This window comes from Lemur catta, chromosome 1, assembly GCF_020740605.2.
Source record: "Lemur catta isolate mLemCat1 chromosome 1, mLemCat1.pri, whole genome shotgun sequence".
NCBI lineage: Eukaryota > Metazoa > Chordata > Mammalia > Primates > Lemuridae > Lemur > Lemur catta.
In genome coordinates, this window is record NC_059128.1 from 36360811 (window position 1) to 36378246 (window position 17436).

The 17436-nt window shown below is 33.4% G+C and overlaps 1 protein-coding gene across 5 annotated transcripts in view; it reads right to left on the reverse strand.

Annotated features, from left to right (window-relative positions):
- The window catches only part of SLC38A6 (solute carrier family 38 member 6), a 68895-nt gene that overhangs the window by 25724 nt on the left and 25735 nt on the right, over nucleotides 1–17436 (reverse strand). For all 5 annotated transcript variants that reach the window (XR_006738611.1, XM_045566126.1, XM_045566121.1 and 2 more), the window contains exons 4-5: nucleotides 13311–13363; nucleotides 9980–10019 (exon numbers count right to left, since the gene is read on the reverse strand). Coding sequence is in view for 4 of the 5 variants with exons in the window: in XM_045566126.1 (XP_045422082.1) it covers nucleotides 9980–10019; nucleotides 13311–13363 (93 nt within the window). In the remaining variant the exon portion in view is untranslated. The remainder of the gene's footprint in view (nucleotides 1–9979; nucleotides 10020–13310; nucleotides 13364–17436) is intronic.

The window sequence follows — 17436 nt, forward strand, 5'->3', positions numbered from 1 at the left end:
CTTTGTAGAGAAGAATGTTTGATAAGTTCATTAAGTATCCTTTGCTTACATTTAAGCAAACTATTTAGGTAAGAGAAAGGGTCTTGATTACAGGCCATTTATAAATGAAATTGTTTGAAGTTTTGCAAAAACTCCCTTATATGTTATCACCCCTCTCCAAGGCATTAGAGGTTAGTTTAGCAAAAACTGACACAGAAACAGTAGTTTAGTAAGTATGGCTTATGACTTTGATTATTTGTTCTTTTTTACTAGAGAGAGATGCCTCCCCCCACCACAGAAGTCTCATTCTCTCTCTCTTCCTCTCTCTGCTACCCACATTATGAATATATGTAATTATAGGACAAAAATAGAATGTATAATGAATTACATCTAAAATTATTCTCTAAAAAAGATTAGAAAAGACTCTGTGGAAACTATTAAGCATATCAAAGGAATAAAATTCCTTTTATTCTATTTTATTAACAGGGCTCATTTGTATTATACAGTCAGAACCTGAAGCTAGCATTATTTATCACATTTTATCTGACAGGATCCAAGAAATAACTAGCTTTTAGCAATTTAACAATGATTCTTTTTTTCTTTTCTTTTTTTTTTTTTTTAAGAGACAGGGTCCTGCTCTGTCACCCAGGCTGGAGTGCAGTGGCACAACCACAGCTCACTGCAACCTCCAACTCCTGGGCTCAAACAATTTTCCTCCCTCAGCCTCCCAAGTAGCTGGGACTACAGGAGTATGCCACCATGCCCGGCTAGTTTTCTATTTTTAAAATTTTTTGTAGAGACGGAGGTCTCACTATGTTACCCAGGCTGGTCTCAAACACCTGGTCTCAAGTGACCCTCCTGTCTTGGCCTCCTAAAGTGCTGGGATTTCAGGTGTGAGCGCCTGGCCGTAATTCTGATGTAGTTATAAAAAAATAAATTCAGGCCAGGCTAGATGATTCACAAATGTAATCGCAGCACTATGGTAAGCAGAGGTAGGAAGATCATGTTGAAGCCATGAGTTAGAGACTAGCGTGGGCAACACAGCAAGACCCTGTCTCCACAAAAAATAGAAACATCCAATTAGCCAGGCATGGTAGCACGTGCCTATCATCCTAGCTACTTGGGAGGCTGAGGCAGGAGGATCAAGTGAGCCCAGAAGTTTGAAGTTGCAGTGAGCTATGATAGGACCACTGCACTCCAGTGCAGGTGGAGAGCAAGGTGACAGAGCAAGACCCTGTCTCTAAATACATATATACAGACATACATAAAAGAAATTCTATAAACCTTCCATCAAATACTAGGAAAAGTTTTAATATGGCTACAGAATATGGAACTCATTTATATATAAATACTTGAGTTTAACCTTAAATGCTTGAATATAGAGAAACCCAGATGATTTGGAGTCAAAATTTTAGTTTAACAGAATAAGAATCTCTTTCCCCTAGAAGATTAAGTATATTAAAAAAAAAAAAGAGCCAACAAGAAAATGTCCATGAAGAATATGCACACTCTGTGTGCATATTAATTTTATTACTTATTTATATTTCAGGAAACATTTCACTTTCTCCTTGGACCTACAAAAACTAAGAACACAAATGAACGCTAAGTCTGAATGGCAAAAATCTGGGCAAAATTTGATTAAAAAGCTCAAACAGTTTAAGAAGAATGTGTATTTCTCAATCAAAATATTTGAAAGTAGCTGAACTTCTCTACAATTATAATGCTGTGTGACCACTTAACTTTAGAGAAAAAAGGATACATACCAGTTTGTGTGTAAATCTGTATGGAAATAGACAGTAGTACTCACACACAAACATACACACACTCTCAATTTTTTTAGTTAAATAATATGTACTTATGACAAAGTAAAATTTAGAAGTCAAATAATCACTTCTCTGTAATGAAAATATACATATGTATATTTTTTAGTTTATGACTATTTCTTTTTCTCCAGCATACGTATAGCTATTGAGTAAAACCCATTGAGACATTTCTGCAAACTCTTACTTATGGGGTATCACAATTGACTGTATGTGAAAATGTGTTCTATATTGTTCATATTCTCATAGGGAAAAATGCTATCAATTTGGCACAGAACAGAAGGATGGTTTAGATTAACCTCTTCCACTCAAGGATTTGGAGTCCTTATAATATTTTATTTATTCCAAAGAACTACACACATATGGTGCAATGATGAAAATCATAAATTGAATTTTCTGAAACTGGCCTAGAACTACTTAAATATACTTTGAGAAAAAAAAAAGACAAAAGTACCTTGAAAACAAGGAATGTAGACTTCCTACACAATGTAATTTATTATCTGCCTATCAGTCTTTCTTGCTTGGATTAATCCAACACCACATGCAATTCTAAAGTTTCAGACATTCATTTCTTTCAGTAATTTCCTATTATTTCTTTTGGATCTTTAGATGTATAAAGCTACAATGAATATGAGATCACATTTCTTTCTAATATACAATCTGTCATTCTTTCCAGAATTTCTACTAGCCCCTGGCTAATCATTTGATCACTTTTATCCTCTGTTATAGCCTTAACTCTTTAGTTTTCAAATGGGAGTCCTATTTCATTAGATTCCAGTCTGAAGAATCATGCATATTTTAAGAAATATGAACTCACCAAACATGTGTTTCTCTCTCAAAAAAGACCTCAGCATACAAGGTACAAATATAATAAAACATGTAAAATACTGCTTCTTTCTTAGAGAATGTTGGTGTATATTTTAAGAGCTACAAAACCACAATGCTTACTATGGGGGAAAAACCCCACCGATGAAGCAAGTAAAACAAAGAAATAGACTATTCTATTCATGGTGGAAACTGTTTTTTTCTTAAGCACAAGTAAATTTTCACGCAAGGACTAGCACCTTAACACATTATAGAATATATAATACAGAGAAGAAACAAAGATTACAAAATATACATCAACTTAGGAAATATTAATATATCTTCATTAAATTCACATAAAAAGAATAATCAGCTCAATAAAATGATCTATAAAGGTTTTAAAGATACAGTATCAGTAGGAAAGCTCATACATTCATTGTTTTTAACCAAAATTTTTAGTAGATCGAATAGCTGGCTGCCACACTTTTTGTCTCATATCTTCTATTAACGGATAAAAAAGTCTTTAAAGACTTATCTTAGAGACCAGTCATAAGCAAGAATTTGTAAATGATTTTTGCTGACACCAATACATAGTATAGACTCCTAATACAAGACACACCATGTTGTACTTGAAATTAATAGCTGTAACAGGGGCATCCACAAAAGCCATGCTTATAGTTAAGTGGTTCTGGTCTCCACACCACCAAAGCCAAAATTAGTGTTAGAAGATATACCTTGATGACAGGTATACAGCCATTATGAATCATTTAAGTTTCAGCACATTAACTAAATAGGTATTCTTTTCTCCTTCATTTTAAACATAGCTAATAGAACTCAGCATACAAGATACAAATATAATAAAACATGTAAAATATTGCATCTTTCTTAGAGAATGTTGGTGTGTATTTTAAGAGCTAAAAAACCACAGTGCTTACTATGGGGAAAAATCTGTCGTCCTGAGAAGGAAATTAAAAATCTGTCAACCTAATCAAAACACAGAAGTTAAAAGCATTCTTCAAAAACCATTTGGAAAAAGCAAAAGAAATGACTAAAAAGGGTACAATTTGATTAGGCAATAGGAAGTAGCAAGGTATTGATACTGGTTGATATAATCATAGGGAGAAACACAGAGTTTGGGGCAGGGAGGTTGAGAGGAGAGATGTTAGTAACAGAGAAAACGGGAAGAAACTCTGTGAGAAGATCCATGAGAACAGCCCATCTTTTTACTTTTTTTTGGATGCCTATTATATGCTTGGCAGTATTCTAAGTGATGTGCAAATTATTTCCTCATTTAATTTTCACACAAACCTGTGAAGGAGATATTATTTATTTCACAGAAGAAATGAAGGCACAAAGAAGTAATGTGCCCAGGCCAATAACGGTGGAAACAGCCAGTCTGGCTTGAGAAACTTGTTCCATTAACTATTATGCTTTAGGAAAGTATAGGAGCACAGCGAAGAAGTAATTAACCAAAGCAAAGAAAAATAAGGAAAGTCTACCAAAGGACCACTCTTCAGAATTACTTTTTTTTTTTTTAATCAGCACCTAAACACACTGCTTCTGAATGCTGAGTTAACAGTTGAGTTCAAAGGAAATAAAGAATCTCTATAACAAAGAACATCAGCCAGAAGCTTTAGCAACACTCAGTTCCCCTTGAGATATATTCTCAAGGTACTCCATTTCAGTTTTGTAGCTGGTTTGGTGAAGTGATTAGTCCAAAACTTATTAAGTTTCATGATATGACTCTACTGCATCTCTGCTATGATTCTACTGCATTTACAGCTATGATTATAATTCTGAAGATAAAGTTTCCTATGCTCACATATTTGAATTATTAACACTCCACTGAAATCTAAAAAATAAAAACAGAAACCAATCCCTCTGCCCCCAAATCCTGTATTCCTATGGACTTTTTCCCCACTACTCTGAAAATGCTTCTCAATTTTTCATTAATTAAGCATACACCTTAAAGAAGAAGACAAGTCCTTCCTGCGAGTTTGGGCATAAGAAATCATGAGTTTACAAAGATAATTATCCTTTCTGTTAAACATTTAATATAAACATGAAGACAGGATTACTTGCAGCTATTTTAAAAACAGAATTAGGGTTTCAGCACTTGGGGGAAGTTTAGCAATTTCTTAAAGGATTAGTCAGTCATCCCTAAACAAACAGATGCATTTGGGATGAAATAATAAGTTTGCCTTTCCATCTAAGAGAGATTCAATTTTATTTCAAACGTGTTTTTAGTCATAGATAGTAACTGGTTTATTCTATTCAACATGTCTTATTAATTTGTTGGTCCCACTAAATGTCTAAATGCCATTGAAATTCTATCTCCACTCAAATAGTACACAATACAGTCTCTTTTTTTTTTAAAGGACCTTTTTTAAAACCTTGAAAACAATGTCATTTTCCTAATTCATACATAAATGGAAATCAAAATATATGGGAGAAAATGTTCTATAACCCTAGCAAAATATGTCTTTGTTTTATCATTTACCAAGACCTTAAATTTGAATAAAAAGTGACCAGAATACCTCCTATTCTGAAAAAGTTATAATTTTATAATCAAATTTCAATAGAAATCATTAAGAAAAACATTATTTTAAAAACTTTAAAAAAATGACACATTACCAGCAAATGTTGTCAAATGAGGTACTTGTGAAAAAGACTCTCCTTCCAAATTTCCTGTACTTCTAAGTGTTTTCTAGAATTTCTGGACAATACTGCTCAGTCTCAAAAAAGCCGCAGTTTCACTACAGACACACTGATCAGCAGATGGCGTTCTAACAGCATGCCCAATCCCAGTTTCCCAAGAGAATACAAACTAGTGCATGGGAAGGAAAGACTGAGTACTTCACTATCCTACCAATAAACAAATAAACCAATAAATGAACAAGAAGAGAATAAATTCAAATAGTTTCTAACTTATCTAATATTAAATTTTGAATTTTTCAAGTACTGAGAATTTGAGGTTTTTACAGTTCTCAACTGAAACTAATCTTATTTATACCTTTCTGTTTATGAGATTTAGAAACTCCCACCTGAGTACGTAAAAGGTTACTGGGGTTCTCTTTAAACTTAGATTCCCACATTGAGGTATTAATAAAGGCTGCCAGAGTAAGGCTTGTGGTTCTGTACAAGACTGAAAAATCTGGGTCATTCTAGCAATTTCAGGGGGTTTACCTAAGACTACTAATGTTTAGGGTTCTCCTTTCACAATATGTAACAGTGATTAAATCTTTAATCTCCTTTAAAGAACTGGGGCTTTGAAGAACTGAGGAAAGAACAAGCTAACCGTAGTAGTCCTTCATATTTATAAGAGAAAAACAAAACTTTAACATTCTCTTAGGAGCCGCTCATCTTTCCACATTTTGAACTGGACAAAATATGAAACCAGATATAATATCAATTGACTTTGTTTTTATCATGTACTTGTAAGAATTAATAGGACTTTCTCTGGCTTGATTAAGAATCTGAGGTGAGGTTTACTGTTTTGATTTCTAGTGATATTCTAGCCTACTGAATGGTCTATCTCAAGAGTTCAAATGAACATGAAACTAACTATTTACCTTAGTTTTAAGGAAAAGAATCACATAATGCAAATCAGAGGAACTATGTGAAAACCACCTATATTTATTTTCTACTACAGTTCTTAATCCTTTTACTAGTTCACCAAATTCAAACTCTCTAAGCCAGAATTCTCTTGCCTGTTAATAGCATTAAATATTAAAACTTCCAGATGTCTGTTTTCTGACTTTGAGTCCAGTAACAATGACTCCAGCAAATACTACTCCAGCTCCTGAGGAAATGGACAGCAGAAGGCTACCACAGGCTCTGGCCTATTTCAGTCCCCCAATTCATTAGTGTTGGGAAAAGATCAGGAATTGCTTTTAAGTGGTAATTTACTATATGGCTCTCCATTTTCTAAAGGCAAAGATTTCTAGAACCTTAGAATAAGAGTGCTAAATTTAGTGAGTTGTATTTTTTTCCATTAAAAGATTTAGAGATTATTTGAAGACTAGATTTTTCCAATTAATTTGTTAGATCACACTAGTGCCCTGTGACTAATACTTGGTGTCTGATTGATCCTGGGGGAAAAAATATTCTCTGTGAAGTTCTGAGAGTGGATTCTTTCCTAAAGAAACTATATGCTTATTTATATTTTCTGTGATCTTCTCTCCCTGGTTGATCAATCAACTCCCTTCTTCCTCTTAAACGTGTACTAAGCCAGGTCACTAGCTTTTCCCTCTCTCCTTTCCTCTCTTATTCCTTCTTTTCCTCCTATAATAAGTATTACTTACTGAATGCATCCTATGTGCTAAGTACTAGGGACATAAATGAATGAGCAAATTACTTTGATTTATGGAATATGGAGATGTAGGAAATAAACTGGGTCTTTGCTGAAAGACCCATGGAACAAAAATTTTTTTTTTTTGAGACAGGGTCCCACTGTGTTGCCCAGGCTGGAGTACAGTGGTGCAATCATAGCTCATTGTAGCCTCAAATTCCTGGACTCTAGGTATGCTCCCACCTCAGCTTTCTGAGTAGCTGGGACTGACTACAGGCATGTGTCACCACGTTAGGCTCATTAAAAAAATTTTTTTCCTAGAGATGGGGTCTCACAATGTTTCCCAGGCTCACAAGAGCAAGCTTCCAATTCTATTAAAATAAAGAAATGACTTGTGCATATCTAGCAAAGAAAAAAGAAAATAAAAAACTCTAAAAATACTTTATTCAGTTATTACACAGTGAGATCTCAATAAATAAACTTTTAACCAACATCAAGAATATCATGAGAACATCATTCTAAAAACCAGATAAATATTACCAGCTTTTCTGAATTTAAGGGACATTAAAAATTACTGTGACTGCTAGGTGTGGTGGCTCATGCTTGTAATCCTAGCATTCTGGAAGGCAGAGGCAGGAGGGCCTCTGGGACTAGCCTGAGCGAGAGACCTCGTCTATACAAAAAATAAAAAAATTAGGCTGGTATAGTGGTGCACACCTATAGTCCCAAGTACTCCAGGGGTTGAGGCAGGAGAAGCACTTGAGCCCAGGAGTTGGAGGTTACAGTTAACTATGATGATGCCCACTGCACTCTAGCCCAGGTGACAGAGCAAGACCCTGTCTAAAACAAACAAACAAACAAACAAACAAACAAACAAATAGAAATTTGCTGTGACTGTTCCTAAATCACTTTTTTGAAAAAGTTCCACAAATTGTCTTCAGCGGAGATGGGGCAATTAGAATAATCAACTGTAGCTGAACAGCAATTGCCTGATGCTGAGAATCCAACCTTTAAAAGCTCTGTATTTCTGCTTATTATTAGGACTATGGCATTTCAGACAGGAGTCTCCATCCTCCACCTTTGCCAGCAAAGTAATAAACTTCTCTTTCCTTCTCCTAAAAAAAAAAAAAAAAAAAAGTTCTACAATAAACAAGCAAACCAACAAACTTAAAGAGTTGAGAAAACTCATGATTTATCCACTAAAATGCAAGAATCCTTTCTAAAACATTCTGATAATTGACCAATCAGCTCTGAATGTTTTCAGGGATAAGGAACATTTCCAAAGGTGTGCAGGCCATCCTCATTATTACACAGCTTAGTTACAAAGGTATTCCAAATCAGCTTCTCTGTAGATGTCTTTCCATTAGAACCAGTTCTGCCTTCTAGAACAATAATGAATTAGTCTAGAGTCTTTTTCGTATTTCATGTTTAGCCTTTCAAATATTTGAAGTCTAGTGATCAGTCTAGCATTCCCCTTTTCTCTTCTTGATACATGTATCTATAATACTAAAAGTACTTGGAAATATATCATACTAATCGTTTCAGCTCCACTCAGCTCAACAAAGGTTTATGAAGCCCAGGTATTGTGCAAGGTGCTGGGAGTGTACAAAGAGAAATGAGACATAATCCTTGCCTTAAAGGAGCTTACAATACAGTGGGTGAGCATATACAGAGATAACTTAAATTTAATAATAGCAAGTGCTAAAATAGAGTCATGTCTAATAATAGTTACAAACAAGATTAGAGAACAAGGAAGGAATCAAGGTGAAAGATACAGAAAATACAACAGTAGACATTTGTGCCAGGGTCACAAATTTGGATCCAAATTCCTTAACTGAACATTCTACATAAACTGTTAAACTAATTCAATTAAACTGTTGAATCTAATCTAAATAAAATGTGATAGTTCTTAGTACCTATACAGAGAAGATAATGAGGGATAGAAAATATCAAAATATACATTCATAGTCAGAAACATTTTAAGGGTACAGTTAAGCAATACATATTTGCTAAATAAAAAAATTATTCTAAAACATCTTACAATCAATGACATTATATAAATTCATAAAGGAAGAGACTGGTCTTCCTGACTTCTATTGCCAAGTGTGAAGCAGTGTGAGTTAGGAGAAAATTATTTGGTATAGCATGCAAGAAATAATTCTACTCATTTGATAAATTTTTTTTTCATGAAAAAGAATTAAAACATGAATATTCAGGATTCCAAAACAATGGCAAGCACAATTCATTGATGGAATGTTAATTTTTCCTTGACCAAAAAACCCATTAATGATGGAATTAGAGTATCAGAATTGAAATTTACTAAAACGTTATCTTTAAATTATTTTAAACTGTTACATGTAAAAAATAAGATGAAAATGTCCTCAGATCATACCCTGTGTAAGAACTAACTTTGTCTGTGTATTTTCCTTTAATCTAATAGCATTTATTTAACACTCCAGTCAATGATAAAAGATATTATTCAACATTATGCAACTTCTTCATAACATATACATACGTGATTCTCATACTTTAGATTTAAATGTTTAATACATTTAGTCAATAGCTGTCTATAATCAACAGTAATTTTATTTCTACATAGTTCTTAGTATTGAGATTGGCCAGGCGCAGTGGCTCACACCTATAATCCTAGCACTCTGGGAGACTGAGGCGGGAGCATCGCTTGAGGTCAGGAGTTTGAGACCAGCCTGAGCAAGAGTGAGACCCTGTCTATACTAAAAAATAGAAAAAATTAGCTGGGCAACTGAAAGAGAGAAAGAAAGAAAGAAAAAATTAGCCAGGTGTGGTGGTGCACACCTGTAGTCCCAGCTACTCAGGAGGCTGAAGAAAGAGGATTGCTTGAACCCAGGAGTTTGAGGTTCCTATGAGCTAGGCTGATGCCACAGCACTCTAGCCCAGGCAACAGAGCAAGACTCTGTCTCAATAAATAAATAAATAAATATCTAAAAATACCTATGTCTACAGAGGTTCAGGTTCCCAGCTAGACCTGTAGTAAGGCAAGAAACCAAAAGGAAGTAAATTATTTCCATCATATCTATGCATAAGAGGTCCACTTTCAATTCCTTACCTCCAATATTCTGAATTATTATGGTGGCTGCCACCACCACCTATAAAAGAACAAATACATTCAGAAGATAAAAGGGGAAATAATATAACGATTAGTATTTTATTAATATCAAATAACTGTTACTAAAAAATAGATGCATAAGTCATGAGTGAACAGAAATTGGAAATAAATTGTCATTCATAATATATAAAATTAATAATCATTACATTAAAAAAACCTTTCTTTTATAGTTCCATGGTTACTATAAAGAACATTTTTGAAATTTTTCTTGGCAGTCATTTTTAAATAGTTAAAAATATTAAAAGCTAGTGATTATCAAAGTACAAAAAATTAAAACTCAATCTATGGGGTGGGTGTGTTATTCTCTCTTTCTTACTGGTTTTACTACACTGGTTTAGTAGGGAGACCAAGACAAGTTGGGATGTGCTGTGCCAATGCTGTATTGCCTAAAATGAAATGATATAGTTTTCTGAGTATATCAGCTTAGCATACACCCAGCCTTTGAGCATCTCAGTCCCAGGGTTTAATAAAGACTAGAGCAGAAAATTATAAAGACCAAACACTCTCAGATCCTGAAAATGTAGGCAAAATATTTCCAACTCAAAAATGACATAAGTTGAGCATAAGATAACAGGAGGTGGCAAGAACTGTAGTATATTAGAAAACTCCTTCCCTTTCAAAATGGGGCAGCTGCTACTCAGCTCTCGCCAGTTGATGGCATGTGAGAATGTGGATCTAATATAAGCAGATCTTCTGATTTTCCAAGGAAAGTCAGAGATTGAATTTTTTTCAAATTTTCATGACTCTTAGTTGGTAACCATTTAAAAATAAAAAAGATTTGAGTCAAACAAAATTCAGTCTGCAGGCTTGGTAGCTTAACATCTTTGATGAGATTCCTGGGAAACTCAAGGCAGTCAGATATGCTCAGAGGAAATGGTAAAACATTGTGCTTCTACTTGGGCCTTTCAATCACTCAAATCTTAGTGTATCAGAACTTTTAATGTATGTTTGGAGCTGATTAGCTAGCCAGCATCATTCAGTCCTACATGGATTGAGAACAGATCATCCTTTAGGCCCATCTATACTAGGAATTCCATCAATGACAGAGCAGAAACAAGCTAAGTTACTGGGTCCTACGGGTGTTGGGGTTTGCAGAGGAGGGCTAATGATATGGAAATTTAGCAAGGTGTCTTTGGAGATGTGGTGGTTGCCACTCTAATGTTTTCCAGAAGGAACTTTGCGTCTCAATCCATTTAAAAATTAGTTTCAAAATGCCAGTTATTTGTACAATGACTATTTTGAACTTGTGTATACTATCTTCAGTACAAATGATATCTAGTGTCAGCTATACATAAAATTTGGATATCTTTTCTATTAATATATTGTAAAATGCAATAATATCAACTTATTGATGATTATTTTTCCATTCTTTGGCTGAATTTAATTATTCACTATCTAGAAAACCAAAATATCTACCTACCTACCTATATACCTACTTAATTACTTATGTCTTCAGTGCCTAGCACAGTGCATGGCACATAGTGTTTGATCGATAAATATTTGTCTGATGAGTATATATCAATTTATAGACACTTTTAAAATCTTCCTTAAAAAGTTAAAAACACTTCAAAAATATTTTTTGCATTCTCAGAACAATATTATCCTATCATGTATAATATCTATATCATATCTAGAGAGAAGGAAATAGGAAAGTTTCAACCCAATTGTGGAAGTGGGGAGGAAATATACAAACAAATAACAACACTCCTCCGCATTCAGAGGTATGCTTTGTCTAGTGCACCTGCCTACTACGAACAGGGTACATATATAAAAATGGTAATGCAACTCCTCTAGCATTGTGGGAAAAGGAGACTCTCAACAATCCATACTCTTTTAGGCTTTGCTGCTATGCAAGGACTGCAGGAAATACTAAGGTGAGATGACAGTGATGTTGATGTGTTTATAGATCATGTTTATAGATCATACAAAATTACTTCGAGAATTTTCTTCTACGAATACATTTTCTTCTTCGTCCTTGGTGACAGATGTAGGATATTGACCACTGATTACACTAAACATTCTGATCTCTAGAAAACAGAAATTATTACCAAGGCTGATTAATAAAATCCTTTACCCTCAAGTAACATATTGTGTTTTGTTCAGGTTTCAGGTTATTAAAGTCCAAGTGATGCTGCTACATAGTATATGATTTAAACATTCTCTTTTGTACTTTAAAAACAAAATTAATTCCAATATAAATACAGGTTTTCTTCCCCATCACATAGCTATATCTTTTCCTCCAAGATTCACTTCTTAGAAGTTAGTTTAACCATCTGCAAACATATTATCTTTTTAGATTAAAAATAAAACAAACCAAAAAAATGATAAGTATTTTAGGTAGTACAAATGTTAATTAGCTCAATTTAGCCATTCCACAATGTACACACATTTCAAAACAACATGTATATGATAAAATTAATTTTAATTTGTCAATCAAAAAATAAACAAAAACACAAGCAACAGATTTACAAACAAAAGGAAAAATTCCTATTTGGAACCAAAATTAATATGGGTTTTGAAGTATAGTAGCTCTTCAGAAATTAAAAAAAAAAAAGCTACAGCGTTGATTATAATGTTTAACTCCTGATTACCTATAGAAGAAGACAGTGTTTTTCCCTATCTCTTAAACAGTTTAGTATGCCTATCACAAATGAATGCTAGGGCCCAAGACAAGTTGCTATTATTTGCCTTATTTTGAGCAGGAAAAGCAGTAGACTTAGAGTCTGGAGTCCTAGGATGTAGTACTGATTTTATGTAATTGTTGATAAATAGGCCCCTTAATTTCTCTGGTCCTTAACTTAATTTCCTCACCTATAAATGAGAGGATAGCTAAATAATCTTGCAGTACTGTTCAACTCTTAAGTGATATGATCTTCTAATGACTGGTTTTGTATATAGCCATGCTATAATCTTGATGCTACACTGCTTTCTTCTCTTGTCTTAATGAGAATTTGTTCAAAGAATACAATCAAAATTAATATGGAAAAGTTAAAATGGGCCATTGTTACTCTTTGAAAATTCTTCAAGTCATTGAGCTCCTTCATTGGAGTGAAATGTACTAGAAGAGTTAAGTGTTGAACTTATTGATGTATTTTTAGGAAGGGTGCATAGAGAGATTTCTTCTCTTTCTCTGCCTGCTCTCATCATTCTGTCTCATCTCACTTTACCTTCCTTTCATGTCTTTCTCCTATACATGCTTGTCTGTTTTAACTTGAAACCAAAGCAAAAAATGCCACTTTGGGTTTTGGACATAATAAGGAGAAAAAATTACCTTTCCAGGTAATCCAAATGCAAAGAGTCCAAGATCTTCATAAGATGTTACAGCTGTTAAGAGAAATTACAATTTGCACTTTTATTTATGTTCCACGCCTTAAAAGGAATAAGGTTAATTCCACTACTACAAACTAAGCACAGCATAATTCTTATGAGCCAAGTCATTCAGGACTAGACAGAATTATAAGAAACAAACATCTTCGAATAAAGGCAATTGTAAAAAAGAAGGCTAGATTTAACTGGGTATTTTATGTAAAGGTCTTTGATAATTTTCTTCATCAAATTGTTAACTTACACCCCAAAATATAACCTATAAAGCCTATGATTTTCAGATGTCTTTGTATTATACAATGTCTTTTTTTCAGTAGTCATGGTTTTTACTTTTTAAAAAAAATCACTGATTTCTTTTATTATGTTTCACTAATGTATCTCATGTTCTGAAAGATTTTATCTGTCAAGCTGTACATATTAATAATTATTTCCCTCTTTAATAAGCAAAATTTTCGACCAACATATGGTAACTAATGTGAACACACAAAATTAATGTAATTTTGGTCACCAACTAACAACCATCTATCTATCTGACATCTCTCTGTATTTAAGTTAATCTGTATAAGCTGATCAATGGGTAAATTCGCGATTTCTCTTAGGCATTCTGAAATACTGAAAGTAGCTCAAACAATCTCAATATCAATTTTGTAAATGATTAGCAGTTTAGATCTACCTGGTTTATAGCTATTGGATGGTCAGACTAAGTTTAAAGTAGACGTAACCATTTTTTGGGAAAACTTTTAAAGACGTATGGTCTATAAGGATAGGGTCCTCTTAGAATAGGTAGAGCTTTTAAGGTTGTCTGACAACCACCCAGGCTGCATTAATTCAAATGGAATAACTACTCAAGAACAACCGCACTTCTCACTATATAGCACTTGTATACGACACTGTCCAAATGTAAATTTTCATTGGCAATGGTTTCTAAAAACTGGATATATAAATAAAGTTAGATAAAGTATAAAAGTTGTATCATACTTTCAGAGACATTCACTTTTCCAGGTACCTAGGATGATGATTGTGTTCATGAAAGAAACGATACTCTTTATCTCATAATTAGTAGGGTATAAAGTTTCTTTTTTCATCATAAAACAGTCTTAAATTACATTCTCATGCCACATGTTTAAGAAGTGTGGTCACAGAAAAGATGAAAATTAAATGGCTCATAAAAGAACCAAATCTATGTCCTTAGACCATATAGCTTCATGTTTTAACTAGTGGTGATGTCACTACTGGTATAACCCTATAGTTCGAAAAGTGCTTTACCTTGTGTTTACACTAAAGAGAGGCAGAATAGTAGATACTAAGGCTTGGTACAGCAATACATATCTCCTATGTGTATTAAAGATATAGCTCACCATTTCTCAAAGCCAGTTTTAATATATCCTCTCAAGATATACATGGGTTTTCTTTCATCTGCCACTACATTAACAAAAAACTCCTCTGTACTTTCAGAACCAAAGACCTCTAGGTATATAAAAATAAGCATTCTTAAAACCATGTATGGTCTTCACATATTATAACTACAAAGTCAGAAAAATATAAGTAGAATGCTGAAAAAATAAGGAGTTTTGCTAATTAAGAATGGAAGTTTTAACTTTATTATCCGAGTTCATCAAAGAATTTGGAAACTTTTTGAATGACATGGCTCTTTTAGAAAATGTTTTTACATACTGCTAAATATAGTGCATGCGGACAATTTAGCTTTGAACTTGGGAGACATTACTTGATTATGAGTAGGAATTTTTATGCTTTAATAATAAAAGACTTCAACAATAATTTTACAGGGGTAGATTTTGAATATACTTTAGAGCATATAATTAAGAAGCAGAGTTACAAAACTAAGAACAGGAATTTTTTCCTCCAATGTGAAATGCTGAAATTCTTTTTTCAAATACATATATTCTAAAGTAAATACCATCACAAAAATAATGATCTTAATCAATAAATCTTTACTTTTTTAAAAACATTCTTAGACTTAATTGATAATGTATATGGACACAATTCCTTACATTTAACATCCCAAAGCCTTGGTATATATATTAAAGCTGAAAATTGTCTAAATATTAGCTTCTCTCTAATTTAGCATTTAGAAGGTAATTTTGTTACATAGTATGGGAATCAAGTCTCCAGAGGATCTCTGATCTGTCACCCTGAGGCATGAGATTAAAGAAATATCACCACCGGTTTTTAGCATCCCTTTTATATTATAGTTAAATGTGTCCATTCTTTCTTAAGAAAAACTTTCCTTCCAAGAATTTAAAGCAAGGAGGCTTTTCAGTGTTACATATGGGAATGTATCAAATACCTGTTTTTCAAATGACATATTTTGCATCAGTCAGTGAGCAAATTGTCAACACAATACTTATCACAAAGTTCAACTGGGGTTTGTTTTATTTTAAAACAACATGAAATTAAGTATAGATTGTATATTTAGTGAACATGAAAAGCAAATACATTTACTATGAGCAAAAATCATAAGACTGAAAGATTCCAAAAAGAATTGATATTTCAGTTATCTAAATTTAAATAAATTAAACATTTATTCTTACTTTAAAAAATTAAAATACAATCTTTACTGTTCCAGAAAATATCAAACTAACAGCTTAATGAAGACAATTTTAATTGCAACGCTGACAATAATGGAATACATTTTAGGAATCTCAAATTTGCTCTCTGGGTTTATTATTTTTTAGTTTTATGAAAATATCTCTACATATAACAAATGTCAGAGTTGAGAATGAAAAAAGTATTAGACTCTTAAAATGGAGACTGAGTACAGTGCTCAAGTCCTAATTCTAGCTTTCCAGTCAGCATGTCTGGCTAGTCATTCAGTTCTGTCACTGTCATCAGACTTCTTTTATGTTGCAAAAATTAGAAGCACTTTTCCATGCCTGAGACGACATGAATATGAATAATGGCTTTTGGATTAACATTGATGCTTTACTAAAATAAAATGTGTACACAGTCAGCCAAATGCTTTATCTCTACATACTTATTTTTTAATGGTTTTCTGGAACATCCTGACATATAAACCAAAACCACACTAGTGGAATACTTTTAAAGTTCTGTTCTGTCATTTGGGCCATTTCTTAAAATCCTGGTAACAGTAAAAAGTGGTACTGACTGTTCAAATCCAATTTAAACAATGAACCTTTAAAATATTTAAAACATTTGACACCTGGGAGCTTGTCTTAGGAAATAAAACTAAAATCAAGAGAAATCATTATATGCAAAGGTATTCATCATGGGATTGTTTACACTGGTAAAATAAAACTAATCTAAATGTTCAACAATGGGAAAATGGTTACATAAATTATAGTATGTATACCTGATAGAATAATATGTAATCATTAAAAACTATGTTTATAACATGAAAAATGCCAATATTATTTTAAGGGAAAAAAACACATTAAAAGAGTGGGATGAATTATACACAAATGGTAATAATGATTGTTTAGTCTTCATTTTCTTGCTTCTTTTTTAGGGGGAGAGGTTTCAAATATTCTACAATGACTATAACGGAAGTAGTGGAATTTTATTTTTGTTTTGTTTTATAGAGAATGGATCTTGCTCTGGCTAACGTGCAGTGGCCCAATCAAAAGTCACTGCAGCCTCAAACTCCTGGGCTAAGCAATCCTCCCACCTCAGCCTCCTGAGTAGCTGGGACTACAAGCACGTGCCACCACGCCTGGCTAATTTTTAAAATTTTTAGTATAGAATGGGTCTCTCACTATGCTGCCCAGGCTGGTCTTGAACTCCTGACCTCAAGTGATCCTCCCACCTTGGCCTCCCAGAATGTTGGGATTACAGACATGGGCCACTGTGCCAACTGGAACTTCATTTTTTAAAACCACATTACTTGAATAGTTCCATTTCCTCTACCAAATATCTGATAGGTTTTATTTAAGATGTAATTTTAATTTTCTCTGGTGTTTAATGTTGAAGTATTGCTTGGTCTGCTAACAGGGGATATTCTTTTCGGCTCTTTCCTAAGATCAACATCTTGTGAAAGTTGTTTTGAGAGATACAAAAATAAGATGTGGTGATGACTAGTCACATTAATAGCATAT